The sequence below is a fragment of the Lactuca saligna genome, chromosome 6 (assembly GCF_052625555.1).
Source record: "Lactuca saligna cultivar CGN05327 chromosome 6, ASM5262555v1, whole genome shotgun sequence".
NCBI classification, from domain to species: Eukaryota; Viridiplantae; Streptophyta; class Magnoliopsida; order Asterales; family Asteraceae; genus Lactuca; species Lactuca saligna.
The window spans coordinates 13,044,494-13,059,916 of record NC_136422.1 but is presented as its reverse complement, the minus strand read 5'-3'; the positions used below and the strand labels follow the sequence as shown (position 1 = coordinate 13,059,916).

General features: G+C 37.2%; 2 protein-coding genes across 5 annotated transcripts; one reads left to right on the top strand and one right to left on the bottom strand.

Moving 5' to 3' along the window:
* The first annotated feature begins 426 nt into the window (after positions 1–426).
* PPD5 (PsbP domain protein (Mog1/PsbP/DUF1795-like photosystem II reaction center PsbP family protein)) lies at positions 427–2,931 on the top strand. Its single transcript, XM_078959163.1, has 11 exons — positions 427–580; positions 687–856; positions 1,010–1,118; positions 1,395–1,444; positions 1,581–1,648; positions 1,745–1,843; positions 1,904–1,963; positions 2,033–2,092; positions 2,213–2,267; positions 2,412–2,461; positions 2,628–2,931. Exons 1-11 carry the CDS (start codon positions 513–515, stop codon positions 2,724–2,726), a joined length of 888 nt encoding a protein of 295 aa, XP_078815289.1. The 5' UTR covers positions 427–512; the 3' UTR covers positions 2,727–2,931.
* LOC145000017 (branched-chain amino acid aminotransferase 2, chloroplastic-like) lies at positions 2,920–5,347 on the bottom strand. Of its 4 annotated transcripts, none has more exons than XM_078959159.1 (10): positions 5,114–5,347; positions 4,814–4,911; positions 4,543–4,720; positions 4,271–4,447; positions 4,031–4,162; positions 3,845–3,943; positions 3,598–3,714; positions 3,421–3,516; positions 3,239–3,351; positions 2,920–3,133 (listed from the first exon to the last, which is right to left on the bottom strand). In XM_078959159.1, exons 1-10 carry the CDS (start codon positions 5,246–5,248, stop codon positions 3,016–3,018), a joined length of 1,263 nt encoding a protein of 420 aa, XP_078815285.1. In that variant the 5' UTR covers positions 5,249–5,347; the 3' UTR covers positions 2,920–3,015. The 4 variants fall into 4 exon arrangements, with proteins under 4 accessions (XP_078815285.1, XP_078815287.1, XP_078815286.1 ...); XM_078959161.1 differs by having other exon boundaries at positions 4,814–4,908; XM_078959160.1 differs by having other exon boundaries at positions 4,543–4,717; positions 5,114–5,346.
* Positions 5,348–15,423: the final 10,076 nt, after the last annotated feature.

Here is a 15,423-nt window from a genome sequence, read left to right as displayed (position 1 = left end):
TTTTTTATTTTTTAACACAACTATACATTATATCATATTATTAAATTCTTTAAAATTGTTAAATGTAAACATGCACTTTTTTTTATAATTAAGTAAAAAAAATTGTAGGGATACTTTTCAAAATAGATAAACAAAAATAACTTTTAACATATATATATATATATATATATATATATATATATATATATATATATATATATATATATATATATATATATATATATATATATATATATATATATACACACGTGTTGATATTTCATTGATTTGATTTTTGTATTACAAACGATAATGTGATTATGTGACACAATTGAAAGATGATCGGTATTGGAGCGATGTAGATAGTCTTTACTATCTTTTGGTAGACAACTATACATTCTCTAATTAATTTCTTTATTATAAGGGGTATTAGATCTATAGATGGCAAACTACAAGGACCAGAAAGGCTGTATTCTTCTTCTATTCATTAGATCACCCTCTTTTCACAATCTACAAAGCGAAGTGGATGAGCTATGGAAACTGTCCTCTCTCCCTCACATTCTCGCGCCATATCCAATCATCCCAAGCTTTCACTCTTCAGGTACTCTCATTTTATTTCTCTCTCTATATATAAAGCGATGTATGTATCCCATAGATATTATGTCAATGGGCCTTGCGTAACGAGTGCGTGCTTGTGTGTTCTTCAGGGACCAAGCTAAGATAAGTTCATCAAACCAAAAGATATGTAATTCTAACAAGAAATTCGTAGCTTGTTGCTGTGAATCTTCAGAACCCACCTCCCAAAATGGATTTTGCAGGAGGGATATTGTTCTATTCGGGTTTGCTGCTTCGGTTGCTACAGTTTTCCCAGTAGAAGGTAAACAACCATTAAAATTTCCTTTTGTTTCATCTGCTGCATTAGTTTGGCCTTTGATTTTCAATTTGTATAAATTTTGTAGTCTAATGCGACAGAGTGAGTATTTTGTGTATGTTATAAGATCATCTTCCCTAATTTCCTTATAATTTTCAGGATCTGTTGCTGATGAAGAGATTAAAATGGCTCCAATAGTTGATGACCTAAATGCATATTCATATTTGATTCCATTGGAAATGCCTTCCAAGAACTTTTCCTTTAAATGGTTTGTATCTTATCTTCAAACCATGTTTAAGTTATAAATTTGCCCATCACCACCATTACACATAAATTCATGGTATTGATTTGGGTACACAAGATTCCTTTATATTTTGTAGTAAATGACGTTTAAAAAATATCTAATGGAAGGAAAAAAGTCTCCTTTCTTTTGACTTTTTTCTATTAAGTCATTCTTTGCATTAAGAGAGAAAAACACTCATAATAAGTGTATTATGAGTGTGGTTATCTATCTAATGTTTTTTCATCTTTTTTTCTTTTGAAGGGTGGAATCAAGAAAACCCGAACGCTACTCATCTGCAGCACCTCTTTCCCGTATGTTTGTAGCTTTGCTTTCTTCCATAATTGAACCTTCATACTTGTGTGTGTGTGTGTGTGTTTTTACATACATACATACATATTTACATACATACATACATACTGATGAAGTAAACTCTCCATTATGATACAGCTAATGCGCGACTACGGATTGTGGCTGAACGTGTTGATTTTTTTGACAATCTCATTCTTTCTGTAACGGTATTGACAATGAAGTTTACTCTTAAAAAGTCAAAAAGTCAACTTAATTGATGAATTCTTGTACTGAATCTCCTTCCTATTTGCATTATTTTTCAGATAGGTCCTCCGAATCCAATATTCTTGAAATCAAATGATAAGAGTACATGGGAGGCAAAGGATGTTGCTGATTCTGTTTTATCTGACAAGTCTGCTTTGGTAATTTACCAATTTACTTCATAAATTTAAAGTATGGTGTCTTAATTTTTGTGCATACAGCGTGTTACTTCGAGTCAACGCATGGCAGAAAGTTCGGTTCTTGATGCTCACACTTCAGAAGTAAGTTCTCAAAGCTTTGCATTTTGTTTTAATTTTGTTTTTAATATTGATTATTGTTTTGTATTATAGATTAATGGTGAGCCATATTGGTACTATGAATACCTAGTTCGCAAATCCCCTACAAAAACTGTATGTCTTTCTCCTTCTTTTTTTTTTTTTTGTGCTGTAATTAATATGGTTGTTCTTGCTCTGGCTTAAAAATAAATATATGCTAAAGGGTGTTTATTTTATTAATGTTAAAAAATACAGGTGACAGATTCAAGTATCTTTCGGCATTATGTAGCTGCATCTGTTGAACGCGATGGTGTGATAAAATTTCTTCCTCTCTCTTTTTTCCTTCTTTTGGGTTAAGTGCAAGAAATAGCCTTAATTTGAAAACACAATTAAAAGTACAATGTTCTAATATAAACATTACAGTTTGTTAACACACTTGAGTGCTTTTGTGCAGGATTTTTATACACTTTGAATGCTTCAACACTGAACAAGCAATGGGACATGGTAATTCTCTCTTCCTCCATCTTTTCTGATTACTAGTATATTTCCATGTTTAGATTAATATGAATAATACAAAATAGTAAATATCTTGTTAGGGGCTTATTTCCAATTTATTTACTTGTTAGAGATCTTAATCGAGTTTGTTATTTATTTATTTTTTTCAAAACAGATGGGGCCCGTACTGGAGAAAACCGTGGCTTCATTTAGACTTCTCCCTCCCACTGAAAACTATGTTCCACCATACAAGGATCCATGGAGATTTTGGTGATTAATTTGTAATCATTTTTTTTGTAAAATTTTGGTGGGTTAATTAACCCTTTGCAATGTTGCATTAGATTAGGGTTTTGAAACTGCAATCCCATAGCAAGTATGGCGTTTAGCTTCTTGTATTTAGTTCCATTTGTCAAATGATAATGTAGCAACCATTTCAGTGACCATTTGTTACACAAGACTAGACAAACTTTTCAAGGCTATTTTCAATTCTGTTTCATTGATATCAATCTAATGTTCAAACATAAATGCTACCCACATAGTCAAATTACAAATGATGAAAGAAGCTACTTGAGTTTGACAATCCAACCCATTTTATCGTCCACAAGGCCCATTTGTAGCCTTGTCAATGAAGAATAAAGTTGTTGCGATACAAGTCCTACACCATGGCTTCCATAACTCACACTGCACACACACACACATGATGATAATTGATTATTAATTAAACACCAGTGATTGGTGGCCCATAACTTAAAAAGGCTTATAATGGGCCCATACTTCTCTTTTTACCTTTTGCCAAGATAAGTTATGCTACCCACGGGGGATACAACCACGGCTGTTCCTGTGCAAAAAACTTCATCAGCATCAAGCAACTCATCTACTGTTACTTCTCGCTCCTCAACCTGTGTATAGTCGAAATATTCCATTATTTTTTTGGATTATTGGAGGGGTATTTTAGACATTTGAAGTACCTGGAATCCTTCATCACGAGCCACATCAATAATACTCTTTCGTGTGATACCTGGGAGGATAGTCCCTTTTATATCTGGAGTAGATATAGAGTTTCCCTTTACCACATTATATGATAACAGTATTAGTTTATTTACAAAAAAAAATAAATAATAATAATTAGAACAATTTTTATATACCTTTACAATAAAAATATTACACGAGGAGACCTCTTCCAAATACTTCTTGTGCACACTGTCGAGATACAACACATCAGAATAACCTTCTGCTTTTGCTGCACCTTGCGCCTTTAAAACCTACAAACATTATTTTATATAAAAACATTAGAAATCTTTTTATAAAAACAGAGTTGACTTTATCCATTCAGACATCATCACTCATTCAGCTACTTTACCAGAAACTAGCAGTGATAGTAGACATGCTTACCGCAGCATAGTTTCCAATAGTCTTTACACTTCCAGTTCCACCAGGGGTTGCACGATGCATTTCAGTTTCAATTATCAAGTTTATAGGCGATAAACCTTCCTGCATCAGAAAACTCATAGAAAGTGACATAAACAACAAAAATCTTATGAAAAAAATAGACTCATACAATAAACAACATGAACATACCTTGAAGTAATTACCAACAGGAGAAACATAGATCAGAAAAGTATACTCTGGAGCTGGTGCAAGACCAAGTACACTTCCACTCCCTATGAGCAGTGGCCTTATATATAGTGAACCTTTTCCAGGAGGGGGTATCTAAAACAAGACACACGATGCTATTATCAATTTATCATATAGCATATTAGAATCTGTGTGAAGTTATGTACAAACTTTATGTGCTCCAAAAGTAAACATATGTGTTACCCATCTTTCATTTGCTAATACAGTGGCCTTAACAGCTTGAATGAATTGATCAACAGAAGGAGAAGGCATACACATACGCTCTGCTCCCATCATCATCCTTTTAGCATTTTCTTCAGGACGAAAGAGTAAAATGTTATCATCTTCTGTACGATATGCTTTTAGGCCTTCAAACAATCCCTATGAAATTACAAAAGGGAAAATCAGGATTTAGTTACTGCTTACAACAATAGTAGAGTAAATTAAAAGATTCTGCAAGGGTTTTAAGAACTGACTTGGCCATAATTGAGGACTCCAGCACATGGGCTGAGCTCGATGTTCCCAAAAGGCACGAGCTCCCCTTTAGAGAAGCTCCCTCCTAGAGAACATTTCATGGTGTACATATGATCAGTATGCACAAGCCCAAATCCAATGGTGTCCCAATCAATGTCAACTGTATCACTTGGTACACTGCTGAGTTGAAGAAGAGTAGTTATTGTACAATCTCACAAAAATCTACAGAAACTCAGAGAAAACTGAACTTCGAACAACAGTTAGAAGAGGCACCTGACGGGAGAATTCACTCCAACAGCCGGTGCAATGTTAGTGCCGCAAGTGGTGGTGGTGGTATTCGGCAAATTAAAGCGCGACTGATGTTGAAGCTGCTGCCATAGCCATAAATTCAGAAGAAAATCCAAATCTCAGTTACAACAGAATGTGACATCAAATTCGAAATTCAAAAACTGGACGTGCTAGTTCCAATTTTTTAAAACATGATAATTATGACTACAATCGATAATGAGAAAAGCTACAAATCGGAAATTTTAGATGATAAATCGCCAACAATCAAAACAACCATAAACCTACCTTGTTAAGAGGAAGAAAGGAAAAAGGAGTCGTCAGGTAGGGATTGCGGGAGAGAAGACTAGCAGTAGTCGTGTGTCTATGAAAACCGCCGCCGATGGTGGTGGCGGCGTTTAAGAATACAGCGGAGGTCTCCATCTATCTCTCGAATTTGCCTCTTTTCGTTCGGTTACTCACTGTATTCAAGCTTGGAGGAGTCTGACTCATGCACCATTAATCGCACTTTATAAATGTATGTTACGCACACGACGATAGGAGAAAGAAGACATGATTTTGTCCGTGTTTTCTAGCCGTTGATCTTTATTATATCAAATCTGAACCCTTGTTTGTTGTCCTAAATCGTCATAGCACATTCAATAGGGACGATAACAGAATAAAAATAAAAATAATGGATAAAATGGCTAAATTGGTATCGTAAGGTTATAATCGATACCTGGGCTAATGTCAGAAATGGAAAAGACCGAATGCAAAGTAAACACGAGATATTGTTGTCTGGTTGGATGTACTCTTGGGCATTCAATAGAGAACTTGGCAATAGTCTCATAGGATTATTCACGAAATGATCATCCCTCTTAGTCCTATTTGATTTGGGTTAATTACATGACGGTACTAATTGTTTTAAAAAAAGGTTAACAAAATTGCAAAAATAGTCCCTATGGTATGTAATTTTTTTGGGGTTTTAGCAAAGTTCTAAAAAGCTCGTTATGACTCCGCCATGGTGCGCCACGACTCGAAGGCTTGCACCTGCCGCCAAACTTTACCAAAATACCGCCTTAACTCATATATGTATATAAAAATGAATAATAGTTGAAAATACATATAAAAATTATTAATTATATAGAAAATTGCCGCCTTAACTCACGCCTTACAAACGTTGTGACTCGCCTAGGTTCGGAAAAGTTTGAGGCTTGACATTCTTGGGTTTTAGTCAAAATCACGATTTTTTTTGGATTGGTGGTCATTTTGATAGTTTGCATGTGATTTTGGTCCTTCGGTAAACTGAAAAGATTAAATTGCTCTTATTATATTTATTTTTCATTTTTCCTTTTTTCCTATAAGTATTTATATATAAATAATAAAAATATAGGCCCACATACTCCCCCCCCCCCCCCCCCCCCCCCCGCGATAAACTGAATCCACAAGCCCTATCATCTCTCTCTACAACTAATTTCCTCATTTTGGCGATATTCCGATGGAACCGAACGACAAGAACGTCGAAGCAGTGCCACTAACACCGTCAAAGTCGAAGCATTCCAGCAAGTCAAAGCTACCAGAGAATGTAAACCCTAACCTTACTAGCCTTAATCCGAAAGCCTTGAATTCCCCATTAGTCAAATCAGCGACTAAAGTCCAGAAATCGACGATGAAGAAACCTACTCAGATCTTTTCGCCTTCTCCCGAGAACAAGATTCGTGAGAGGAAGTTTGTGGTGGCAAAGAAGAATTCAAAGATAGACAATGATAAAACCCCGATTATAGTCGATTGTAAATGTAAGGCTAGTGATAATTTGGACAAATGTTTGTGTGTTGCTTATGAGACTCTTAGGGCTTCTAATGAAGGGTTTTTCAATCGGAGTGAAGTTATTGTTCAGACAAACAACAATCCTGTTAGACAATTCTAGTCTACTTCATTCAATCCATCTGATCTCTTACTCACTGCAGAAAAACTAGGGTTGTGTCCTTCACTTGATGGCAGCCATGGGAGGTTGGTTGGTCATCATCTAAAAACTCAGCCATGAAATTTTTGTTAAACATGGTTAATTTCGATTATGAATGGGTTTATTTCTACGTTTTAATACTTCAAACAGGATTTCAGGAGGTGGTCGTCAAAGCAGAAGAAACATAAGTCATCATTCATCATTGTTTTTCTAAAATCAAGATCGTTGCTTCTTGTTTATGTTGATTTATTAACTTTTATTCTACTATACAGAGTTCTGATTCATCATCTTTAAGTTTTGGAGGCAGTAGATGGAAAAGACGAACACTCAAGGCTACCTCTTAGCAACCTTTTAAGCTTAGAACAGAGGTTGGCATTCACATTTTATAGTTCACTTATAGGTTACAACACTTGTACCTTTTATAAATCTATTGAATTGAGCACATTAACTCATGAATCTGTAGTAAAGAAAAAGAACAAAACAAGAAGAGTTCATGAAGAAAGTCCAAGAGATGATAATTCAACAAAACAAGAAGAGTTCATGAAGAAAGTCCATCACACACACACACAAAGAGAGAGAGAGAGAGAGAGAGAGAGAGAGATAAGCTTTATCAGTTCAACATTTCTTGAGAGGTGAGTCTCCTCACCATACCAATGGGTCGAAGGCACCAAGGCCTACCAATTTAGTTAGTTGTAGTGTTTATTGTGGATTCACTACTGATATGTCTGGTATGCATGTATATGAGAATGTGCTAGTACTTACAGATTGGATATGTAAAGACCTCGGGGGGAGCCTGTGGTAGTTGGATATAAGACCATGAGGGGGAGTCCATGACATTCCTAGGTAAAGGCCATGTGGGGGAGACCATGACGAGTAGTTAAGACCATGTGGGGGAGCCAATGATACATAGGAGTAAGACCCTAGAGGGAGTCCACGGCATCCCTATATGTTTATGTATGAGTTATGTAGTATGATAGATATTTTTGTGATATATGATATGCTAGTAGATTATTTTGTTATTTGCATGGACGACCCCAGCAGGAGCCCGTGTCAGTTGGATATAAGACCATGAGGGGGAGCCCATGACATTCCTAGGTAAAGACCATGTGGGGGAGCCCATGGATAGTAGGTATAAGACCTTGGGAGGAGCCCACAACATCCTTATATGTTTTGCATGGCTTATGTGGTTATGTAGGTAATATAGCTAATATGGATGATGTAATTATGTAGATTGTGTGTGTGTGGGGGGGGGGGGGGGGGGGTATGTGTAACGCCTGTGTTTCTGGGCTAAGCATTAGTACAGTGATGTAATAGTCAGGTCAACCATTGTAACCTATTTTGAAGTAATAAAGATGAGTTATTTGAGTATTATGTGAATTTATGTGCTTTATACTTCTTTATAAAGGTATAATAAATAAAGGATAAAAATAAGTGTAAAAAATAAAGTCTTAGATAAACCTGATATCTATACATAAAGTTGTAGTGGTCAAAACAAGGATTCCGGATATATAAAGAACGCCAAAATCCGAGTTATAACGAAGAAGTTATGGTTTGCCGAAGTTTCGCGGCAAAACTGGTCCGACACTGCATGACGTAAATAGTGAATTTACTTTAGCCTTAGCGATCTAAACGAAAGTCATAGTGTTCGTTAAACCGAGCATGCATAAAAAGAACACCCAAATCTGACTTCCTATTAGGAAGTTATGATTTTTCTAAGTTTCGGGCCAGCAGTACACAACCCGAAGTTCGAATATTAGATCGATCGATTTTTGGCCGACACAACCTAAACGAGAATCAAAGATCTTATTAATAGTAGCGCAACGGTAAAAAGACAGACAAAAACGGACGTCGGATGACGAAGTTATGAATTTTAATGGACTATTCCTGTCCTGGACTGTTAAAAATATAACTTTTAAAATAAAGTCAAAATTAGTCGATGGAGTATAAATGAAAGTTGTAGAGTATGATCCCACCTACGCATAGATGTAAAGAACGTCGAAAACGAAGCTCATATGCAAAAGTTACGAATTTTAGAAGTCGAGTGGGTTATTTGCGAAGCTATTGCGAGAAGCGATGACGTGTCACAGTCTCAGCCCTCCCTTACACCCCATGGTCTCGCACCCGATGTCGACACCTGTTACTTCGGACGCCCAGCGTAGCCGAGGAACGCCTCGTGTCCGAGTATGCCCTGTGTACGAGGAACAAAAGGCCAACGGTCCGGCCTTCTGTAGTTCCGAAGCGACCACGTAGCCCCACCGCGATTCAGACACTTGTCCTTACACGCCGTGTAGGTCAGCAGTACACCCCGCGTATGCGAGGCCTCTCAGCCTATAAAAGGCATGTGAGGTCAACCTTCTTTCTTCATAAATTCACTTCTTCTTTCTCTTATTACTCTCTCTCTCTCTCTAGCCTACCCTAACCCCCCAAACCCTAGGGAACCCCCTAGCACTAGAAGGAAGCCCCGGAGCTCCCAAAGGCTCCGAGAAAAAGAGCTTTTCGGCTCGGAAACTCTGCTCCAACGAAGCCCAGTTTTTAATAAAAACCTGTTGTAAGTGAGATACGCCTACCATACTTTAAATATAGCTTATATATAAATATAATATCGTTATAAATATGATTTATCAGTGATTCAAAGTCGTTATACTGATTGAACTACTTACGGGAGAGGTGTCTAGAATGGTCACGCTGGGTTTGGTTGTTTGATTTCAGAAAAGCTATATGCCGAAATGGTACTGCCTCCCAACTGTCCTGCCTGGCTGATCCTTACTTGATAGATCATGAATTTGCATGGTTATTCACACATTGTTTGTGATTCTCGGTATCCTAGTCACAAATTTGAAGGGTATAGTCGAGATTAAACATGCCATTGAAAAGTTCAATGAATCTCAAAAGATGTAGGAATTTCATTTAAACCTAATTTATTCAAATTTCATTTTTCGTGGTGAAATTGATAAATCATCATTTACCTACCTTCATATAATTTACAATTGGATTACTACATCCCTCTTCCGAATTGTGAATTATTTTGTTGGGTCCTAGCCTTAATATTTTATTTCGGTGTTATATTAAGGATTTCCTATCTAATAAAAAACTTGTCTTTCTTCTTTTTAAGATGTCTAGCCCAAACAACGCTCCTGGCTCAAACTCCAACAACAACAACTCCTCAAACCCACTCTCGCTCCTAAACATTTGTGGGAGGGTTACTTTTGATGGATCCAATTTAATGATTGGATCAGAAACATCATAATGGCGATGCGATACGAAGATAAGGAACACATTCTCAACACGGAACTCGCCGAGATTGATGAAACTACTGCTACTCCTGGAGAAATGGAGGAGTATAGGTCTCGATGCAAGGAAGCGACCAAAGTGTCGTGAATTATGGTGACCACTATGACTCCCGAACTACAACGGTTCTATGAGGACTTCTTGCTTTACGAGATGTTCCAGGACTTGATGGAAAAGTACTATCAACTAGCACGTCAAGAGAGGTATGAGATTGTTACCTCATTTATAACTACCAAAATAAAGGATGGAGAGTCCATCATGACCCACTTGCAAAGAATGCAAAGGTATGTGGATCATTTGCTCAAGTTGAATGTCAACATTGACGAGGAGCTGGCTATAGATATAGTCTTGCACTCCTTACGTCCCTACTTTGATCAGTTCAAGATGACTTATCATTTGAGCAAGGAGGAAGTCTCATTGAGCAAGCTTCAAGGTTTGTTGAGAACTGCTGAAACTGGAATGAAAGGAAAAGTTATTGAATCCACTCCTGCTGCTGCCCCAATCCTGACTATTGGACATGGAAAAATGAAGAAGAGGAAAGCTCCCTCAAAGAGCTAGAAGGGAAAGTCCCATGATGGATCTTCTTCAAGTGGAACCAAAGAAAAAATTGGTTCTACCACTCCCTCCTCCGATCCTATAGAAGCAACTTGCTTCTACAACCATGATAAGGGGCATTGGAAGAGAAGTTGCCCGAAGTACTTACAGGACATCAAGGATGGGAAGATAAAGCCCTCTTTTGCAGGTATTTATAATATTTTATCTAATAACTCATCACATGCTAGTTCTTGGGTCCTTGACACAGGATGTGGTTTTCATATTTTGTTTTGATTTGCAGGGGCTAAAAAGAAGTAGGAATGTGAAGCATGGGAAGATGAACCTGATAATGGGGAATATGAAATCGTCGCCTGTCACCAAGATCAATGCTTATGCTTTAGTGCTTAATAGTGGGTTAGGGTTAGATTTGAATGAATGTTGCTACTCATGAGAGATGGCGAGGAATATTATTTCTTTCCATGGTTTGTACAGAAAAGGTGTTAGATTTTCATTTAATAGTGAAATTGGTTCTATTAATGCTTATTATAATGGTTTATTTTATTTTGAAGCATTGCCTTGTAGATAACTTAGGAAATAATGTTTTGCATATTGATTCGTCTAATGGTCTAGATAAGGAATGTTTGTGGCATTATTGTCTTGGACATGTTAACAAGAAGTGCATAGCCTAACTCCAAAAGGATGGAATGTTGGATTCATTTGACCTAAAATCAGATGAAATGTGCGAATCTTGTTTACTTGGAAAGATGGCTAAATCACCTTTAACAGGTACTTGTGAAAAAGGTGATGGATTATTGGATCTCATACAAACAGATGTGTGTGGGCCCTTCAGACCCACCATAGGGATGCTAACCGCTTCTATGTGACTTTTACCGATGGTTATAACAGATATGGATATATCTACTTAATCAAGCACAAGTTGGAAACCTTTGAAAAATTCAAAGAGTTTAAGCAAGAAGTGGAAAATCAATTGGACGGGAAATAAAGATGCTTAGATCCGATAAGGGTGATGAGTATCTTCGTATCGAGTTTCACGACTATCTTAAGGAATATGGAATTGTTTCACAATTGACGCCACCTAGGACACCGCAACTCAATGGTGTGGCTGAGAGGAGCAATCAAACCTTGTTGGTCATGGTTCGTTCCATGATGAGTCAAGCTTTGCTACCAATCTCATTATAGGGGTATGCCTTAGAGACTACCGTCCATATCCTTAATCTAGTCCCAACTAAGAAGGTTGCCAAAAAACCTCACAAGATGTGGACAAGGAAGGTTCCCTCGTTGGCACATATCAAGGTTTGGGGTTCTGGAGCTTTCATAAGACGAGAGACTCACGACAAGCTTGAACCTCATATTGAACGGTGTTTTTTCATCGGTTACCCTTAGAAATCCTTTGGATATCTTTTCTACAGACCCAGTGATAAAGTGGTCTTTGTAGAGAGGAGAAGTGTTCTACGCAAGAGGGAACTTATATGCCAAGAGGACAGTAGGGGGACAATTGATCTTGAAGAATCAAGAATCAAGCGATGAAGGAACCTCTAACACTAGCACTCAACCTGAGGAAGGGAATCCTGTTGAACCAGTTGACGAGTCGTTACCTCTCATACGTTCTAGTAGAGTTAGCATTCCACCTATATTATTTGGTTTTCATATTACTACGAAAGGTGATACGTTCATCAGTGATAGTACACTGGTAAATTTCGATGATCCTACTAACTACAAGGAAGTCATAGTGGGCCTTGAGTTTGCTAAATGGAAAGAGGCAATGGACAACGAGATCCAATCCATGTATGACAATCAATTTGGAACTTGGTTGACAATGTACCATGTCGAAAAACAATTGGGTGCAAATGGATCTTTAAGAAGAAGACCGACATGAATGGAAAGGTGCATATATTCAAGGCACGACTGGTTGCGAAGGGCTTTACTCAAACCCTAGGGTTAACTATGATGAGACCTTCTCACCAATGGCCAAGATCAAGTCTATTAGGGCTATGTTAGCTATCGTTGCATTTCATGATTATGAAATTTGGCAGATGAATGTCAAAACCGCCTTCCTTAATGGGAAGCTGGCTATAGATATTTACATGTGCCAACCATAAGGTTTTGTGGATGCTAAATACCCCAATAGAGTGTTCAAGCTTGAGAAATCCATTTATGGATTGAAACAAGCATCTCGCAGATGGAATCTTTGCTTCGATGAGAAAGTCAAAGAGTTTGGTTTCTCTAGGAGTGAGGATGAGTCCTGTGTGTATGTCAAAGCTAGTGGGAGTATAGTTAGCTTTCTAGTATTGTATGTTGATGACATACTACTCATAGGAAACGACGTTCCAACCTTGAAAGAGGTTGAGTCCTGGCTTGGGAAGTGTTTCGCTATGAAGGATTTAGGAGAAGCTGCTTATATTCTGGGGATAAGGATCTTGAGAAATATGAGTAAGAGACTAATTGGACTTAGTCAAGTACTTACTTGGAAAAGGTGTTAAAACGTTTTAGCATGGAAAATTCCAAGAAAGGGGAGTTACCAATCCAAAGCAATACCAAACTAAGTAAGACTCAGAGTCTGAGTACCGATGCCGAGATAGCGGAAATGAGTCAACTGCCATATGCTTCCGCTGTTGGCTCCATCATGTACAGTATGACAAGTACTCATACTGATGTGGCTTTTGCATTGAGCATGGTAAGTTGATATCAAGGGGACTGGGTCCTTGTACTTGGTGGAAATGATGACTTGAGAGTGACAAGGTATAGTGACGCCATTTTTTAGACCGACCAACACAATTTCCGTTCTCAGTCAGGCTGGGTGTTTACCCTAAATGGAGGAGCAGTGACTTGTAAAAGTTCCAAGCAGGAGACCGTGGTTGATTCAGCGTTTGAATCAGAGTACATAGCTGCGAGCGAAGCATCGAAGGAGGCTATATGGTTGAAGAACTTCATTGAAGACCTTGGAGTTGTACCAGCCATAAAGGAGCCCATGAAGTTTTTTTGTGATAATGAAGGAGCAGTTGCCTTAACCAAGGAACCAAGGGATCATTGCAGATCCAAATATCTTAACAGAAAATACCGTTTCATCAGACATCGGGTAGAAGAAGGACTCCTCGTCGTCAAGAGGGTATCGTCAGAAGAAAATCTTGCAAATCCCCTCACAAAGGGTCTAAGTAGGATTAAGCACATTCAACATGCGAGGAGCATTAGTCTGAAGGACGATATTAGTTTTAGTGATTAGATAGATATTTAGAAACTTGTAACATTATAAATGTAATTGAAATTTGATGATTAAGTAATGGAAGATTTATTTATGAGTAAATTTTACTATCTTTTGTCAATTGTTTATTATGTGTTTCACGTTTGCATGTTTTACTTCCTGAATAATTGGATTGTTCAAATTATCCACAGTCAATCATACTTTGGAAGTAAATAATGAGGTAAGACTGTCATGAATTGACTTGTAGATTGTCTAAGTGCTTAGACATAACAAATGTTTGTTGCAACGTTCATGAATACTCCTGAAATTGGATTAAACCCACGCTCATTTGAATCACTTCATGGAATTTATCACTAGTGATTGTGAGACGATAATATGGTATAATCTTTAAACCGATATATATATGAGTTGTTGTTTACGAGTTGGTTGTGCATTGATAATGCGTAAATGCATTAGTAACTTGATGTTATAAAATGTATAATTGTGTACGATTTGATGTGTAAATAGTACAAGTATATAAGTCAAAGATTATATGTTCCTTTTATCCCAAGGGGGGTAAAAGTGATATCTTGGGCCCTTCCATGATTTTGTGTTGACTTATGTGTCGGGTCCGTTCAGGACTGAGTTGATATGTTCGATTAAGTTCCTTGTCATACAAATCATAAATCGGGAAACAAACTGGTGGACACTGAGAATGATTTTGTTCCATGTCTTTGTCCACATGATATCTTGAAGAACAGAAGATTATATGATCCTTTATCTTAAGGACACACAACTGACTAGGTTAGAGTTCGAGAACGGCTTTTGAGAGATATGATTGCTAATCAGATTCTGAAGTCATACTTGCAATTATAGTTATTAGACTTATCCAAGTGGGAGACTATTGGATTAGGTGTCTAAGCCCACAACTATAATTTATATGTACTTGATTTGATGGTAGCGTGGTCCTTTTGGTTTGCCTTCACACTAACAACTAGACAGGATGACTATTGGATCACTCTTATTAGGGAGGGCCGAAAATCCCTAGAAGGTTCTAGGTATTTTCGTCCAAGCCCTAAGGTAAGGGAGTCCATGGACTTGCTTAGGCCCTAAGCTAAGGAATTAGGGTTTTCACCTTAAAACCCTAGCTGGCCTCAAGTATAAATAGAGCCCTTAGTTCTTGAATTCGGTCACACCTTGTGAAACCTTCATATTCACCCTTTTTCCCTAGTGTGTTTGTGAGCCATTAGAGATACTACAATTATGGTACTTGTTCTCAAAACAAAGGATCTTCAAGTTTGAGTTGTTATTACTATATAACAACAGAGGTATGTCATCTAATCTTTCATATGTGATTCATATTAGGGTTTCCTATTTGTGTTCATTTGTTGTATGTCTAATATGTCTAGCTTGACCCTAATTTGTGGACGTATAAAATGGAAAGTCATGTACAAATTATGGTGGTCTGATAATTTAAAAATCAAGGATTATCCCATGATATGATAGTAAACTTATTTTCGTAAATTAAATAAAACTATTACGTACATCAAATCCATACTTTGAAAATTCCAATAAACTACCAAATAACATGTGTAACATGACTATATTTGTTATACTTGAGATAAAACTTTATTT